Source organism: Carex rostrata, chromosome 22 (genome assembly GCF_964058835.1).
Source record: "Carex rostrata chromosome 22, lpCarRost1.2, whole genome shotgun sequence".
Lineage (NCBI taxonomy): Eukaryota > Viridiplantae > Streptophyta > Magnoliopsida > Poales > Cyperaceae > Carex > Carex rostrata.
In genome coordinates this window covers 5,030,855-5,050,094 of record NC_135939.1, presented here as the reverse complement: position 1 = coordinate 5,050,094, position 19,240 = coordinate 5,030,855, and the positions used below count along the sequence as shown (strand labels likewise).

Sequence of the window (19,240 nt, the reverse complement as noted above, 5' to 3'; positions counted from 1 at the left end):
AAATGACTCTAACAAAAATGAAATAAGGTACAATAGAATAAAAAAATTGGTTTTTTAACTTTCCAAATTATTGCTTGTTTGATAGCTGATATCATTATCTCTTATTCTTCATAGGTATAAATTGAAGCAGCTCTTGGAATACGAAAACTCACTACAACAATGTAGATACTTTTTGCGAGAGAAAAAACAAATTTATGACGGTAATCCCTTGCGAAAAGTACTGTCGCAAAAAGAAAAAACTGAAGAATGAGAGTAGTCCGTCGCAAAAAGTCACTTTTTTATCCTCGCGAAAGGTGTCTCATTCTTGTTGTGACTGCCCAACACATGTGAATGTTGTAAAAGAGTGTGTGCTGCCAATTTGCAATGATGTCATGACCGTTGATTGAGTCGCTGACGGACTGGTCCCTGATTGAATCCGGCTTATTCTTGCGAAGCTCAGAAAAGGTAATTTGCTTTAAGTTGTTACCATTATATGTTAATAATCTATTTTAATATATGTCTAGATTATGTAATGATAGACCGATGCTAACAATTTTTAAGCATCATAATATTGATTCATAGACTTCCCTTACCACTGATGCTGGTAGCATGAATAAAGATAAAATCTTAACAATATTTAGATTATATTGTCTTTACTTTTGTTTAAAACATGGGTGTGCAAGTGGTATTTTTCATAGTGAGGATACAATCAGAGAAATGCCACTCATCAGCTGTAATGTCTCTGCAAGCTACAGTCGGGTTGGCTTGCAGTACTTTTGGAACCTTTTTACCTTTGAATTGATCTCAGTGCTGCCATTTTTTTGAAATTGAAATAAGAGTCCAGCCTCTATTCTTCATTCATTGCATAATTGTTACAATACTGGTCTTGGGTTGAAATAATTGCATTTAATAATGGTAACAATTATGCATAGCAATTCAACCCAAGACCAGTATAGCGGCCATTTTTATTAATACTCAAAAAATAAAACTTAATTTTAAAAATAACCTTCAGTTCTATTTTTTTTCAAAAATAACCCAACCGCCAGGCCCATGGGCGGCCCAGAATATTAGCAAACCGCCAGAACTACGGGCGGTCTCCCTGGGGACCAAACCCCCACCCCCATCCCCCACGGGCGGTCTCCTCTTTTTTTTTTTTTTTTTTTTTAGAGATCCGAGTATTTTGATTTAAATAATTTTGTGAAGAAAAAGTTTTCTTGTTTAGAGTGTATACCAAAAAAAATAAGACATTTGATAAATTTATGAAATGATGTCGTAGCTCTTTATAACTTTGATTTTATTTGTCAGTTATATATCACAAGTCTAAATATAACACTAATGAAGGACTTGCCCTTTATTCAAAAATTTCCAAGCTTTGACAGCTTATTGATATTTTTCTCTTTTTGCGGTTTTTATAATATATGTATAATATATACATATATACATATATATATACACATATACATATACACATATACACATATACACATATACATATATACATACATACATATATACATATATACATATACATATACACATATACACATATACATATATACATATACATATATACAAAAAAAATTTATAAACTCATTTTTTTATAATATATGTATATGTATATATTTATATATACATATATACATATATTATAAAAAAATGAGTTTATAAATTTTTTTTGTATATATGTATATGTATATATGTATATGTGTATATGTTATTATATATACATATATACATATATTATATAGAGATAGGCTAATGTGCTTTCGGTAGCATATGGGCCGAAATACACACGGTCCAAATTTGAAATTTCAAAATTCAAAAAGTCGATCTGAACCGTTCATCTTGTTCTCCATATTAATAAAAATGGCCGCTACTATCTTGTTCTCCATATTAATTAACTTTTTCTTTTGGGGTATTAATAAAAATGGCCGAGAAGAAAGCAACTTGTCTTTTGGCCACCTATTCGTCGTTACATAGATAGTAGCGGCCATTTTTATTAATATGGAGAACAAGATGAACGGTTCAGATCGACTTTTTGAATTTTAAAATTTCAAATTTGGACCGTGTGTATTTCGGCCCATATGCTACCGAAAGCACATTAGCCTATCTCTATATAATATATGTATATGTATATATTTATATATATACATATATACATATATTATAAAAAAATGAGTTTATGAAAAAAAAATTGTATATATGTATATGTATATGTGTATATGTATATGTATATGTATATGTATATGTATATGTATATGTATATGTATATGTATATGTATATGTATATGTATATGTATATGTATATGTATATGTATATGTATATGTATATATGTATGTATGTATGTATGTATATATGTATATATGTATATGTGTATATGTGTATATGTGTATATGTGTATATGTATATGTGTATATATGTATATATGTATATGTATATATGTATATGTATATATGTATATATTATACATATATTATAAAAACCAAAAAAAGATAAAAAAATCAACAAGCTGTCAGAGCTTGGAAATTTTTAAATAAAGACCAAGTCTTTCATTAGTGTTATATTTAGACTTGTGATATATAACTGACAAATAAAGTCAAAGTTATAAAGAGCTACGACATCACTTCATAAATTTATCAAATGTCTTATTTTTTTTGGCATACACTCTAAACAAGAAAACTTTTTCTTCACAAAATTATTTAAATCAAAATACTTGGATCTCTAAAATAAAAAAAAGGAGACCACCCGTAGTTCTGGCGGTTTGCTAATATTCTGGGCCGCCCGTGGGCCTGGCGGTTGGGTTATTTTTGAAAAAAAAACAGAACTGATGGTTATTTTTAAAATTAAATTTTATTTTTTGGGTATTAATAAAAATGGCCGCCAGTATAGCAATTCTTAGATCCGCAGAAATTAATTGCATATGCGGTGGGATCGTAGTTTGAAACTACATTTCAAATAAGGATAGGACTGCAGTTTTATTCTCGTAGACAATTAGTTAATTGGTTTTTTTTTTAAGATAGTAAATATAAAAATTTCGGGTTTAAAAATTATATTTTGTGAGAAATAACTAATTTAATATTAAAAAAAAACATCCATTACTTGCTCACATAGTTTCTACATACGTTAACTTCTAAGAGAAATTAAAAAAAAACAATTACTGGTATGTGAGTTCTTAGTTCTTAGTTCTTACAAATTCAAAAATACAAACACGATCTTTCTTTCACTCAAGATCCACCGAGATTGAGTCTCAAGATCCATCGAGATTGAGTCTCCAAGCAAAATCCTGCTCTCCCGACCAACAGGTTTGCATCTTGCAATGAAAACACTACATTCATATAGATTGAAATGCTTGGTCACCAAAAATTCCACCCCGTAATTCTTTCCTTCTTTACTAACAGGAGTACAATATTTAGGACCAAGAACCATTAGTTCTCTAAAACTTTTAACTTCATTGCTTCCACCATGTACTGATTCTTCTCCCCTTGTTATTGTCAAACTCTCCACTTGTTGGGGCTTGGGAAACAACTGGGCAATAGTCTTCACAACTGGAAAAATGCCTTTATTCTGCAAAAATTGTGAGCTTAGAACGCCATCTCGCAAGAAGATAGACCAGAATGAAGCATTCAAATTATCTCTCAGAAGCTCACCTATGATTTTTGCTCCCCAAAGTGATCCATTCATCTTCTTTGCTATCTCCTCTCCCATTTTTGCTAACCTAGGATGGTCCTCTGGGTCAGCACTGCCAAATGCATGCTCCCTAAAAAACAACATATACTGGTTCTCAGAAAAGCCGTCAAGCATGACCGGCTTCACTTTCCCTGGATTTACAATCTCCTTATACTCATTATAAACAACTAAATTGCTTGTAAAGATGATCTTGCTTCCTTGTTTTGCACAGTTTAGGCAACCCAACAGGGTTTTCCAAACTGTGGATTCCATACGGTAAACACTGCCCATCACGAGCAGAAGTCTCTCTGAGCTGAGGTTCTGCTTAAGCATTGCTACCAAGCTATTCTCATCATAATTTATTATTTGAGTACTGTTACATCGCTTCATAATTTGTTCAAATATGTTAGGAAGACCGCGATTATTAGGATAAGAGACACCTGGAGCAGAAATGTATATTTTCAAGGAAAAATGTTTTTGTACCTTTGGATCATAGAAACAGTGAAGGGCAAGAGTGCTCTTTCCTACTGATTGTGACCCAACTATTGGAAGTATATCCACATTATTGTCACCAAACATGCTTGGTTCAAGCAAGAATTTAATAACATGCTCTCTTTCCTTATCCCGATTTATTAACCTGTTCTGGTCCATGTACAGGTAATTTTTCATGGGCCTTTCAGGTTGGGCATTTACCATATGTATGAATGCACATATATCTATACTTTGCAACATTTTTAGAACATCATGGAGTTCCCTTTGCTCATCATTACCAAAAAGCAAGATTTTGATTGTCCGCTGGCGTTTGGCTGCATGACTGGTGGGGTAATTATGCAAGTTGCCCGTACCTTGAGTACTAGTGATCATTGGAGAAAGTGAACTCCGGTTTTTTAAAGTACGATGATAGTACTCCCCAAGGTATGCTGCATTTATTATTTGTGCCAACCACTCGAGCAACTTTTGGTTGGTAATCCGTCGCCCTCTTGCTGCTTCGATGGCAGATTGGATTTTGCTCACCTCTTGTTGCAGGCTATACAGGGTCACATCGAGTCCCTCCTGCATCTCGTTCTCGTATCTGCTCGTGATTGAGGAGACTGCACCGCTTACTATGGTCCCAGCTGCTGCTTCTACCGCTCCAGAATAAAACATGCTTGTTGTGCCCCCCATCCTGCTGTTCACCTCCGTCTGTATGTTTCAAGGAAAATATTATTACTTCTCTTGTGTGGTAGATAATAACTTTGAACTGGTGGAAAATATTATTACTTCTCTAGTGTGGTAGATAATAACTTTGAACAACCAGTTCAAGTTAAATTGCCTTTCTACATTACGGATAATTTGTAGATTGGCAAATAGTACTAAAAAATCAGCAACCTTCAATTTACACAATTTTGTTAACAATATATTGATTTATTGCACAGCCAACCATTGAAATTTTTTAGTAAACTCTATTGACAAAACTACTCTTTTATTGAATATAAAGAGTTCTTTTTTCTTGTATTTTTTTTTCTAACTAGTCGATGCTATTAACTTCTTGTTCCCAAATAATTCACAGTTTGGGGTGGTTTCAAATTAATCTGTTTAGCATTATTGATAAGCAAAAACTATTGTAATTAGTAAATTGTGATGAGAAGTTTGTCTACCCCCACCAATTGACACTACTTTTTGTTTTGGCTTAATGGAAATCAAAGGAGGTCATAAGTTAGACATTGGAGTTGAGTTTTAAACTTACTAAACTGCAGAGCCAATTTAAGAAAAAGCACTCCATATTATATATTACAGAGAACTCACCTCATTCACTTCTATTGTGGAAATTTTAGAAGCACAATTGAGTAATTAATATGGTGATGAAATCAAACAGGGATTTGGCACCTTTACTTTGTCTATATATAGGCTAGGCACTTTAATTATTTAAGTTCTTATTGATGTTGCTGTGCTCATCCAATTAATAGAGAAAATGATAGGAGGGAGGAAAAGAGGATCATGAAGATATATGCTGATCCAAGATTTGTCAAGTGACACGAAATATCAACAAGAATACAATATCCAATTGGCAATTGGAGAGTTGCATTGATCAAATCCTTTTTAGTTAATAGTATCCACGCACCTACTTGATAAAACAATACGGGCAGAGGTAGATCCATGTTATAGTCATTTTCAAATTTTATGTACTTATGCATGATTTTCTATATAACTTGGAGTAAAATGTTATGGGTATTGTAAATTTACCCTCATATGTAGCATGAAAATTTTATATGATTGACCTTCATTCACGTTTAACCCACACGTAAGTTAAAAGTCTAGCTCCGTCCGTGATTACGGGTATATCATGATGAACTAATAATAGGAGATACAGAGAAGAGAATAAGAGAGAGAGAATGGAAAATGAATCTTGTAATTCCTTTATTGTATTCGGATTACAGAGATGTTCTTATATAGAGACTTGATTATTTAAAAAGATGCCACTAACAGCTTGCTAACTACCTGTGCTAACTAATTCTGATAATTTTGGTTCACAAACTACAAGTCTGTTCTAAGTTTTAGATACTATTAACATGTTGTTATATCTCTTTTTAACTTGGAATAATTGTCCCAAATAATTAACATTTTAGATTGGTATTCACAAATTAATCTGCTTAGCATTATCCGTTAACACTTTTGTAATTAGTTTTTTTTTTTTTTCTTTCGCAATTCACTGCCCCCACCAATTGAGACTACTTTTTTGGTTTGGCTGAATGGAAATAAAAAGAGGTGACAAGTTCGACATGAGAATTTAGTTTTAAACTTAGTAAACTGCAGAGCTAATTTAAGAACAAGCACACGATCGATGTCCATTAAATATTACAGAAAACTCACCTTTAATTCTCTTCTGCAGTTGAACTCACCTTTAATTCTCTTCTGCAGTTGAAATTTCAGAAGTACAATTGAGTAATAAGGTGAAAACAAGCATGGATTTATCACCTTGATGATGGCCATATATAGGCTACGCAACTTTATCAAATAATTAATGGAGAAAAGGGAAGGTGGGAGGAAACTGGAAGGGGGTGATGATGGAAGATTTCTTAGGTAACACGAAATGTCAACAATAATACAATATCCAGGTTGCAAATTGGAAAGTTGCATTTTCAAATGTGGTAATTCATATGCTGATGATACCCCAAGGGCCCGCAGAAGGCAATACTGGCCAGAAATATTTATGTTTGGGTATCTTTTTCTTATTTTCTTTTGATGATGTATTGAGAAACATATTTATAAGAAGGGATCTCCGGGTCAAATCTCCCAACTAGCGACTTTTGACCGATACTAATTAGCGTATGCAAGTCTTTATAACTACGTGTGTAAATATCTTACATAATATATCAAGCATTTATGTCTAGTATACTAAATCTTTATAAATAATGGACATATCAATTTTTTATGAAGCCTCGACAGCTTGCGTTAGCTAAAGTCAGATGTGAATACGGATAAATATCCGGATCCCACATTTTTCACCTAAACGAGTCCGCTTCACTCCTTTATGGGTCAAGTAAATTGTAAATTTTGAGAAAATTTCTAGTGTATAAATGCATGAATAAGTCTTGTTTTATGGGCCGAGTAAATTGTCTGGGCCTTGCTTTATGTGCACCGGATTAATATGTTTAGTATATATGCATGTACTATAGACTATAGTTATTGTTTGCTTTATGGGCTGAGTAAATTGTCAACTCTGCCCTTCATTTTTTAGTATATATATCAATATATGCATACACTTTAGTTGTTGTTTGGTTGTGGGACTAATATCACTCTTGTGGTTGGGATTGTATCCGTATCCTCTCAGGTATTGTAGATGATTATTCCCACTTTACACTTTGAGATTAAATCTCAATTGGTTTGGAATTCGGGTCAATATAGGGGGCAGTATTTTGGAGCTTTGAGATTCGTGCCAAGTTAAAAAGAACGGTCCAAATCTAGTAATTGTAAAAGATTCCCTTATCAGGTATTGGAGAGGATGTGAATTCGTCGGGATTAGAGGTGAGTAAATTGCTCATAACTCGTGAATCGCTCATAACTCGTTCATTAAAAACTCATTAACAACTCGCTCATTATCAACTCGCTTAAACTCGTTCATTAATAACTTGCTCATTTACTTAATGAGCCGAGCATAAGCATAACCCAACTCGCTCATGCTTACTCATTAATCACCTCTAGTCGGGATTGTCACTTTTTTTTTTTTTTCCTTTCCTTTTTCTTTGCCAGCGCTTGCACCTAATGGTTGAAGCCTCTCTTCTCATTTACTCGCTGACCCATCATATGCAAAACGAACATTTTAGTTGAACTGGTAGGCGAGTACGACAGATTTGTTTAAAAATGATACTATTAACGCCATATTTTTTTTCCTTGTTTTATAATAACTATTTTATATTGATTAATTATATTTAGATTTTATTGTTGTAAAAAATTGTATGAAGATGTTATTTTTTTTAGAATGTACACTAGTAATTTATTTTTAGTTATCCGAATTTATGTTTATATCCGTATTTGTATCTGTCTATATCCAATCCGTATCCATATTCATTTAACATCTTGTTTGATCACTATCCGATCTATCCGACCATTTACACCTCTAACTCAGGGGACACACAAACTGAGCATGCGAGTCACTCACATTTCTTATTTATTTTTTAATAAAAAAAATGTATTATTTCGTTGTAATTAAAAAAAATTACATATTAATATTTTTCATGACAAGCCGTTCAAAATAATATGCAATATTAATTAAACCAGAAATAGATATATCAAGTAAATATGCTAAATCAAAACGAATTGCTATGAACAATGAAGTACCATGACAACCTAGTCTGCATATCTGCTAAGTTTCGAGATCTGGAAAAATACATGCTACTTTTCAAAGATTTATTATTTGAAAAAATTCAAGCCCCGGAATAAAGAAAGAAATATTTATATTAGAAAAAAATGATATTTATTTAATTGCGAGGAAACATTTGAAAATACTTTGATATTTTTTGATATTTTTGAAATAAAAAATTTAATTTGAAATACTATATTATATTGAATAGTTATTTCAATCTTCCCACTTTAGTACCCACATCGTATCCGCAGGAACAATAGAGAAAGGTTGTACTATGGTTGCCTTTTTCTCAGGTTCTGCACTCGTCTCTGCATCAATCTTTATAGGTATAAATACTTCGAACATAAGTTATTAATACTTACAAAATAAAATATTAATACTTACATGAGTAACTTGATATGATCATTTATTTTTTTAGTCTCACAATCGTCCCGCATCAACCTTTCTCTAATGAAGTAGTAAGGACTCCCTATCCTCACATCAACATTCCCCAATCCAATCGTCCCTACGTAAACATTCTTCTAACAAAAATAATTGACATCATAGGTATAAACATTTTAGTGCATAGGTATAAGTACTTACAATATTTGATATTTATACTTTCAGATGTAATCTAGTGTCACATGTAAAAAAATTCTTGCAAGTATATATATAAATATTTGCACAACGAGGTATTAATACTTGCGTGACGACAAACCCGAATGTACGTCATCATGGATCTCATTTGAAAGAGAAAATTGCATAGAAATATTCGTGGTTTTAGATTCGCAAAATTTCTCACAGATCGCTAGAAATATGTATGAGACTGAACGAAAAAAAAACACATCCAAAAACGTGTATGGTTTGCCCATGTAGTTTTAGTGGTCCCCACATATTTTTATGGTGCGAGTAAATTTTGAGAGATTTGATTGAAGTGAATTATTTACGTAAAAATTGTTCACCTCATAGGTAAAAATATTTTCTTGCATAGATATAAATATTAAAAAACAATCAGCATTTTAGTTTCTACGATTCTCCCAAAGCAGTTAAGGTGCGAGCTCATATCAGCTTCCTAATAATTAACTAAATCCATTTCAATACTACAAATAAAAAAACAACAACTCACAAATAAGACCCAACCCATTAACCAAAACACAATCCAACTCATTTTTTCACATTTTTTCAAAATCTTTCAGTGAGTGATCGAATTAGGTCGTACTTTTCTTTTGAAAAGCCCATAGATAATAGACTGCACAGGCTCTTGTCTTGTACTATACAATTTAGAGTCCCTGATCTTGCTTTTTCAATTTTTCAAACAATTTTTTTTCTTTCTATGATTGAGTTAGGCTGGGGTGCTATGGATAGCATAGTGGCTTCCCGTGCTACGGCTTAATATTCAAGTTTTCAAAATTCAAACGGTCGATCCGAACCGTTCATCTTGTTCTCCATATTAATATGTGTTCGGAGACCAAATTTTACATTTTTTTGAAAATTTTTTACTATTTTTTTAGATAGGTAGAAAATCAAATATTTTAATGGTGCAGAATTTTTTAGATCAAGTGATTTTCTACCTAGTTAAAAAAATAGTAAAAAAAATTTTCAAAAAATGTAAAATTTGGTCTCCAAACACATATTAATATGGAGAACAAGATGAACGGTTCGGATCGACCGTTTGGATTTTGAAAACTTGAATATTGAGCCGTAGCACGGGAGGCCACTATGCTATCCATAGCACCCCAGCCTAACTCTGTATAGTTGTGGTCAAGTCAAATTTCATTTCTTCTATGTTATGACTTATGAGACGTGAGAGGTGGTATTGGGTCTGCAATAGTGTAATAGTTGTATGTTTTAATGAAAATCGGTTGGACTTTCCCGCTCTTTATGTTGTATATAAGTTTTCTTATTTGACTAATAGAACATGTTAGAGGAATTCACTGGTGCTTGTTTTTTAGTTTTATTTGACATTAAGATGCTTTTACATCACTATCCGCCTCACGGATCCAAATCTGCTTCTATTTTTTTAGAATAAAAAGACCCTCCTCTTCTTCTTTTCTCTCTCTCTCTTCAAAAAACAGCAGACAATGAGGTCCACTGTACTAAAAAAAAAATGAGGTCCACTAAAATTATTGAAGAACGGCAACCTAAATCTTCTATATAAGCATCTGGTTCATTATGTAAACATTTAAAGAATATAAGCATTTAAAGAATATAAGCATCTAAAGATAAAGAAAAAGATGATGCTCCTTTCCTCAAGAAAATGAGTAGATTTGAATTCCCACCTCACGAACTTAGGAAAAATGGGTTGAAATTAAAGCCCAATCTTATCAATTAGTTTTTCGGCCATTTTTATTAATAACCCAAAAAAAAAAAGTTTTTTACAAAAATTCGACTTTCTAGTTAAAGTTATGAGTGTTTAAAGTTTTTTCGAAAATTAAACTTTGGAAAAATCAAAATAAGTTGAAATTTATATCAATTCTGAGTATTTTTGAATACTCTACATGCATGCTGGTGCAATCACTTTTGCAGTTTAGTCCATGTATCAATCCATACTTGCTAATTTACCAGCAAAGATCAAATTTGATGTTTTTAGTGCATTGCACTATACCAGTGGCCTTTGCCTAGTACTTGGCTGCTGAGTTTGAACTTGATACTATACCAGAGGTCAGTCTATGATACTTTGTGCATGAACAGAGATCTAATTTGAGGTTTGAACATATTTTAGTAGCTCTAAACTACTGTTTTAGTACCATAAATATAGAGAAGAAGATCAACAAGCTGTCAGAGCTTGAAATTTTTTGAATTAAGGCCAAGTCCTTAATTAGTGTTATCTTTAGACTTGTGATATCCAACTAACAAATCAAATCAAAGTTATAAAAAGTTACGACATCACTTATAAATATATCAAATGTTTTATTTTTTGGCAAATACCCTAAACAAAAAAAATCTAAAACTTCATAAATGAAAATATTAAGAAAAAAATCAGATCTTTAAAAAAAAAAATAGCGGACTGCCCAGAACTCTAGCGGTCGGGTCCCTAGGGGACCGCCAGTGTCCCTGGCGGTCCGCTATAGAAGTGGACCGCCAGCAACCCTGGCGGTTTGGTCATATTTGAAAAAACTCAGATTTTAGAGTTATTTTTGTAAAAAAAAAAAAAATTGGGGTTATTAATAAAAATGGCCGCTAGTTTTTAGAGAGCTGATGAAAGCAGACGGATAATCCACTTTCAAGTCCTTATAAAATCTATGTATCATAGTATCACTTGTTTGGGTTCTGATAAATACTTAACTTTTATTTGTGACAAATATTTATTTGATTTTTTTTTTAATTAGAGAGTCATATCAATTACCCTTCTGACTGCTAATTTTATATATCTTTAGTAATATTTTGACGTAAAATGTCTATTATTCAAATATTTAGATAAAATTTAATACTTGGCAATTTTCGGTATTAGTTTTAAATCAATAATTATTTCATAATTCATATTGTATTCTATTTTTCCTTTATATTCTAAACGTTTTATCAATATTTAGTTATTTATGAAACTATTTTTTGATATAAAAATAAAACAAAGCACATGAAATAATATAAAAATAAGAATTTTGATGCCTTTCATAGAAGAAATCCAGCCCGATGTCCTTCTTGAAAAGCTTAAGTCTTACGAAAATATCTTAAAAATAAGAAATATATTATGCAATATCTATTAAAATTATGTAATTAAGATATGAAGAATAATATAACCATTTGTTGGATAAAACGTTGACCATCATGAGTAATACTTGGGTGCTATAGATAGCATAAGGCCATCCCGTGCTACGGCCACAAAAACTTATCGTATAACCTTCAAACTTAGGTTAATAGCTCAATAAATTGGTTATATAATAAACTTGTAGAATACTAATTTTTACTATTTTTGGAATTTTTTACTATTTATTATGATTTATGAAAAATGGCCAAAAATGAATAGAAAAATAAAAGAAAATTTAAATTTGAGGCCGTAGCACGGAATGATTTTATGTTATCCATAGCACCTAAGCCTTACTAGACCATCATTATCATTAGAAATATAAAATTATATCTATTTGCTCATTTATTGAATTTTTATACCCAATTCAACATGTTAATATATTTTTTGAGTAGACGAGTTGCGCAATAATCATATATTAACAAAAATAATATATAAAAAAAAAACATAAACAAAAATGAAATAACATGCAAGTAGCATCTAAAAGACTAAACGACAAATAAATTAGAAAGAAAAAAAATAGGGGTGTCAACCGATACAATACGGGTCGGATTGAGACATTTTTCATATTCGTAGATAACGAAAAAATAATCTTTATCCTTACTCGTCTTTTTGAAATAAGTACGGATCGGATAAACGGATAAAAAAGTGTTATTAACATCTTAATATGTGTTTTCGATAAAATATTTTTAAAACCAAAACAAAGAAAAAAATAATAATGAATACAACTAATTTGTATTATGAAAATTTAATTAAATACAAAACGTTATTATATTATGTATCATCTTTATACTTCATACAAATATATATCTATATATATAATTTTATTTTTAAAAATTATCTTATACAATAACAGGTAAGATAACGAAAAAAAATCGTTATCCTTATCCGTATCCAATAAGCTAACGAAAAAAATATTATCCTTACCCGTATTTTCGAATACGATACAGATCAAATAAACCGATAAAAGGTTAGCATTGACCCCCCTTGAAAACAAACAAAAAAGATCGTCGCTAATGATGCCTCGCCATATATTGTTATAACTCAGCATTAAAAACCTCAATTAATATAGATTAAAATCATGCTGAAAATTATTGTTCACCATTATATACCCATTTTCACTTGATATATAATTTACCCTACAATTTTTTTTGGATACATATCTACTATCACAAAAATAATGCCGCCAATATATTATAATTTTCATATTAACTATTCAATTAAAATTAAAATAGTTCAAATTAGGAGAAAAAAAATATTCTCTCTTAATAAAATAAAGTGTAATTTGACGTGTTTAACTTTCGTCTGATGATCCATACAAATCTTATATAAATTGACGTATTTAGTTCACATGAAAAATATATACTTTTAGCATGTTACCTAACTGAAATTATGACGTATTAATCACATTACGGAAACTTTATTTTATTTTGAATACTAACAATTAATGATTCATATAATTTATAAAAGAGGAGGGTTCAAATTTAAAAATTTAATAATTCAAAATTTAAAACATAAAAGTCAAAATAAAACTATTGGATATGATCTACATCATTTTATCTATACATGTGTAAAAAATTATGACATTTCAATTTTATTTTAGTTGTTATCAAGAGCTTATAAAAAACGTACTAATGTGGATAATTTTAGACGTTGATTTTTTAACTTATTGATTCACATTAAAAACAAAATTGAAATGTGATAATTTTTTATGAGCACGTAGAAAAAATAATATAGATCACACCTAATGGTTTTATTTTAACTTTTAAGTGTTAAAATTTTAGTTATTAAAATTTTTAAAAATAGAAATATAGTGAAGACACAAAAAATAAAGACATTTGAACCGTCCTCTTTATCAAAATCTTTTTCTTATTTTTTTTTTACTTCTACACTAGCATGCTAGCATGTCAATACAGACATGAAAGATGTAGCTATTAACAACATAGAAAACATTCAAATCTTGGGAACCGTACAGCCTTTGCTCTAGGCATTTATTGAGAAGACAGTCTGAGACTCTGAGTCTATTAGATGACCTTGTTTTCATTTTTAAAAAGCCGCAAGTTTCCGAAGATGCAGAACAGAAGGAGACAAATTGGGGAGCTACTGGGTGTTTGGGGTACCGTTATCAGATAGTTTTTTTTTTTAAATCATAAATAAAAAATAATATTTTACCAAACTAACTAAAAATAATATTTTATCAAAGCAACTTAATTGCTTTGATTTTTACATAAACTATAAGAACCGAAATGTTATTTCGGTCCGAAATTTTTTTATTCCTAGACCGAAATAACATTTTGGTCCGAGGTGTTTTCACAAGTTTTACTCTCATTTTTTTTATCGAAATCTGTGAAAATGGCTTGGACTGAAATGATATTTGGTTCCGAAAAAAGAAAATTCGGATTGAAATGACATTTCGGTTCTTATGATTTTTGTAAAACCCAAAGCAATCAAGTTGGTTTGATAAAATATTATTTTTTTATTTATGGATTTTTAAAAAAATCGTTATCAGATCGAGAACAAGTCAAAATTAATTTATTTTAGTAAACCCATCCCCTATGGGAGATAACCAATAGAAATTAATTGTTTTTTGGACGATGATTCTAAAATCTAAATTGATTTATACTTTGAAAATTTCAGACTCTATGGCTTGGCACACAGATTTCTGTTAAGCTGTATCTCTACTTTTGTGTGGCCTTTTACTTTCTAATCAGCCTTTTGAATAATTCATTTTTCTTTTTGCTTTATACTTTTTCAACCCAGAACTTTGACCTCCTAATAAACTAGTCATTAATTTTATTTGAAGGAGAAAAAAAACTCAATTACTCTTGATTAATATATGCATTTTTCCAAAAGTATCCTCTTGACAATATTTTGTTTCACTATTCAGCATTTGGCATGAACATTTGCCAAACAGACCTTTTATGTTTTTGTATTACACAATCTGATACATAGGTATAGGTGTACTTTCTTATTACTGTTCCCCTTTTGGAATTTTATTTTGCAGTACAGTACTTGGTTGAACAAACTTCTGGGTTGAATGCACGAATTTTTTTTATAAACCATAAATAATTAAATTAATTTTACGGAACCAACATGATTGCTTTTTTTTTTAAATCATAAGGACCGAATGGCCCATTCAGTCTCCACCATTGCCTTTTCCCCATACCGAATGGGCCATTCGGTCTCACCATTTTTTTTTCAGTTTTTTCACAACTTTACAACTGCGGCCACAAAAGATCCATTTTGATCCAATTTTACCCCATACCGAACGGTGCATTCGGTCTCCATAAATTTTTTCCCCACACCGAATGGTGCATTCGGTCTCCATTGCAAAATGGAATGAAATTAACAGTGCATCTTGTGAGTACCGAATGCACCATTCGGTCTCCATTATGACACATATCTTAATGTGCAAATGAAGTTACTATTTAAATTTTGAAATTGGAATGAAATTAACAGTGCATCTTGTGAGTTATAAACTTATAATATTGACCCGCACATAATAAACTTCAAGAAAATAAAATAATATCCATTAATTTTACGATAATTAAGTTGAACTTGAATAACAATAATTTTGATTAAAATATTACAGTCAATAAATTTTACAATAAGTTGAACTTGAATAACAATAATTTGGATAAAAAAAATATTACAGTCAAATAAATTTTTAACATAAATAATATTTTCTTAAAACTCAAATAAATCTACACAATAAAGAAAATAGGATCAACTGCATGAAATTTTTTATATAATAATACATACTTTTTTAAATGAAGAGATAGAGCATCAAAAATAAATAAGGTATTATTTTATGACAAATAAATAAAATAAAATAAGGTATTATTTCTATATATTGGATTTGGAAATTCCATACTCAGTCTCCAATTAAAATTCCATACACCGGCCACACAAGAAGCCACACGATCCCGTGTGAAAAACACACAAAAATGGTGAGACCGAATGGCCCATTCGGTATGGGGAAAAGGCAATTCTGGAGTCCGAATGGGCCGTTCAGTCCTTATGGTTTTTCAAAAAAAAAAAAACAATCATATTGGTTCAGTAAATTTGATTTAATTATTTATGATTTATAAAAAAAATTCTGAATGCACAAATAGAAAGGTCCAAATGACAAGGATTAAATACAACATATTATCATTAATTAGGGGTATTTGCATAAAAGGAACAAAAAATATTGTGGCAAGCATTAAATATATATGATAATTAATAAATAAATTGGTGCAGGCTGTCATGAGATTCACTGAATCTTTCTTGAGCGCCTCTCCATCCAACTTTAAAAGTCATCCCTCTTCCTTCAACCCTTCTCATCAGATATCAACCTACAAGGAAAAAGGAAAGAAAAGAAGAGAAAATTCTAAGAGAAAAAAATGAGCGAGCATCGCACAATCGGTATCGGCATGGACTACTCGCCGAGTAGCAAAACCGCTCTGAAATGGGCTGTGGAAAACATCGCAAGGGCCGGCGATCATATCGTCTTGATTCATACACAGCCACATGAGAGTCATAGCGCTCAAAAGCAGCTATGGGAGGAAGAGGGATCACGTAGGTGCACATATACTTTTTTCTTTTCTTTTTTTTAGGGATTTACTCTTGTTAAGAATATATTAATTTCATGTTTATCAGTATATATAGAGAGATTTCGCACCAGAAATGATCTCGGAGCTTTCATTTTGACTCCATTATATAGATTTAAAACAATCCATTTGCTCATCAGAGTCAGACCAAAGCAGACAGAAATCTGACATGAGCCAGTATATACTTCTAATAACAACCTATTATATGGTATAAATGTACTCGTCTTTTTGGAAGAAAAAAAAAACTAATTTTGTTGGGTATTGCAAATAGTTATCACTTATCAGTAAATACATCTTATCTTGTTTGTGTCAATTGTCAATGCAGCTTTGATTCCTCTTAAGGAGTTTCAAGATATGCACTTGCAGGTGCAGTATGGTTTTAAACCAGATGCCGATATTCTAGCTGTCCTAGACGCTGCATCCACAACAAAAGAGGTTTCTTTCTTTGATCAGACCTCCTTTTTTCTTCTTTTACTGATATATATATTCAGGCTTCATTTATTAAAATAATTATGTTTTACAATTATATGATTATTGCAAACAGGTAACAATTGTGTCGAAGATTTACTGGGGCGATGCTCGGGAGAAGCTATGTGATGCTGCGAACGATCTGAAGCTGACCTCGCTTGTTGTCGGAAGTCGGGGTTTAGGACCCTTGAAAAGGTTTAACTTTACTATTAACATTTTTTCAGAACTATTAATCTTAATTAGGCCGGTTTCTCATGCTAAAGATGAATTTCTTGCTAGTTAAAGAAGAATGCAGGGTCTTTTCTCAAAATTTATATTAAATGTTTTTTTTTTCAAATAATGACTAAAAAAATTAATATAGATAGCTTTTTTTTTTTTTTAAATTGCTTGGTAGTGGTACCAAATTTACAAAAAATAAATATGTTTACTACATCATATACATCCTCTCAAAAGGAAAAAAACCAGCGAAAAAATAAAAAATCAAAACTATATAAGATTTCTCCCTCCATAATTAATATAAATATCTAAAAGCTCTTAAATCAAGTGGGCTTGCTTTTGTCAATTTAGGAGCCACAAAGGCGCAAACTAATCATGAGAAGAAGACTATTTAAGTGACAGCATATAAACTTTATGAAACTTTTGAGAACCTTTTTTGATGTAAAGCATGAGACATCATTTTCTCTCTTTATGTTCGAGTGCTCCAAGGTTCGCAACAACTTTCCAAAAGAAGTCTAACATATTTTGACGCAACGCACAAAAAAAATTCATTTATTTGATTTAGATGCTACATTTGAATTTTTTATTGTGTGAAGAAATGAACTGTCTTTCCTTTTTTTCCCTTCTAATATATATAATGCTTTTGAATGTGTTGTAGGGTGTTGCTAGGAAGTGTTAGCAACTATGTTGTCCTCAATGCATCCTGCCCGGTCACAGTAGTGAAGGCAGCTTAAATTTTATTTTTTATTTTTGAGATGATTGATTATCTGAATGTGTGCGTATTGGGTTTATTTAATTACTCTTGTATTTCTTTGATTTGTTTGTCTTGAACAAAGGGTGCTTTTAATTCCAGCTTTAATTGCTTGGAATTATGACATAAATTTTATTTGGCTATGTCTCTTATATATTGGATTTATTATGATTTATATAAGAAATATTTTATGGCTTGCAGCGATGAGATGTGATGTTTAGGTTTTCATGATATCTTGAGTTTTTAATGTCTTTCTTAATACAATTTTTTCATAAACATCTTGAAAATCTATTGGAAATGCTTTAACGACGAATTCAAACCGTTAAAACTGATCTGCTTCACGAGTGATGCATTTAAATACAAAGATTATAAATTCTTGAATTTATTTGGTATAAAGTCAAGTGATAAAAAAAGTGAACATTTATAAGTTAATTTTAAAGCATTCATTTTTCATTATTTTTTTACCCTTGAATTTATACGCAGAAATTTATAAATTTTATATTGTAAAATATAAATATATCACTCGTAAAGTAGATTGGTTTCAAGAGTTTAGTTTCATTGTTTGAAATATATTCAATAGGTTATTCAGGGATAACACGGTATGTCACTATCCTATAGGTCATGTTAGCTTTTTTCAAACATCTTTTGAATGGAAAGTTGTAATAAGAAACAAACCTCAATAAAAAAAGATTATTTGAAAAAATAAATAGACATAGGACCCCTTAATTATATCCAATGTCCTGGAACTTCAAAATATTTCACAAAATGATGAGTCCTTTTCCACTAGTGCTTGCATATTTATTACTGATCAGCTCAATTCCCACAATGAAAAATATTAATTAAACAAAGAAAAAATTTCTTAGGATTAAAACTAATTGTACATTTACCAAAAAAAAATACAGGTAATAAAATAACAAAATCTTACTGGAACCAACTTCTATGTATCATGGCTAAAATCAAAAGAACTTGCAAAACTATTTTTCAACATGGGATACTTCGGAAT

General features: G+C 30.9%; 2 protein-coding genes across 2 annotated transcripts; one reads left to right on the top strand and one right to left on the bottom strand.

Annotated features, from left to right (window-relative positions):
• Positions 1–3,166: 3,166 nt before the first annotated feature.
• LOC144573759 (putative disease resistance protein RGA4) lies at positions 3,167–4,822 on the bottom strand. The gene has a single exon (XM_078323507.1). It carries the CDS (start codon positions 4,808–4,810, stop codon positions 3,167–3,169), a length of 1,644 nt encoding a protein of 547 aa, XP_078179633.1. The 5' UTR covers positions 4,811–4,822.
• Positions 4,823–16,524: 11,702 nt separating this feature from the next.
• LOC144574212 (universal stress protein PHOS32-like) lies at positions 16,525–18,437 on the top strand. Its single transcript, XM_078324115.1, has 4 exons — positions 16,525–16,770; positions 17,128–17,237; positions 17,347–17,465; positions 18,145–18,437. Exons 1-4 carry the CDS (start codon positions 16,596–16,598, stop codon positions 18,218–18,220), a joined length of 480 nt encoding a protein of 159 aa, XP_078180241.1. The 5' UTR covers positions 16,525–16,595; the 3' UTR covers positions 18,221–18,437.
• The last annotated feature ends 803 nt before the right edge of the window (positions 18,438–19,240 follow it).

Coding starts and splice junctions, on each gene's coding strand:
- LOC144573759 (XM_078323507.1), bottom strand. CDS start 4,810: ATGGGGGGCACAACAAGCATGTTTTATTCTGGAGCGGTAGAAGCAGCA.
- LOC144574212 (XM_078324115.1), top strand. CDS start 16,596: ATGAGCGAGCATCGCACAATCGGTATCGGCATGGACTACTCGCCGAGT. Junction 17,238..17,346: donor CTGCATCCACAACAAAAGAG/GTTTCTTTCTTT, acceptor TATTGCAAACAG/GTAACAATTGTGTCGAAGAT. Junction 17,466..18,144: donor GGTTTAGGACCCTTGAAAAG/GTTTAACTTTAC, acceptor AATGTGTTGTAG/GGTGTTGCTAGGAAGTGTTA.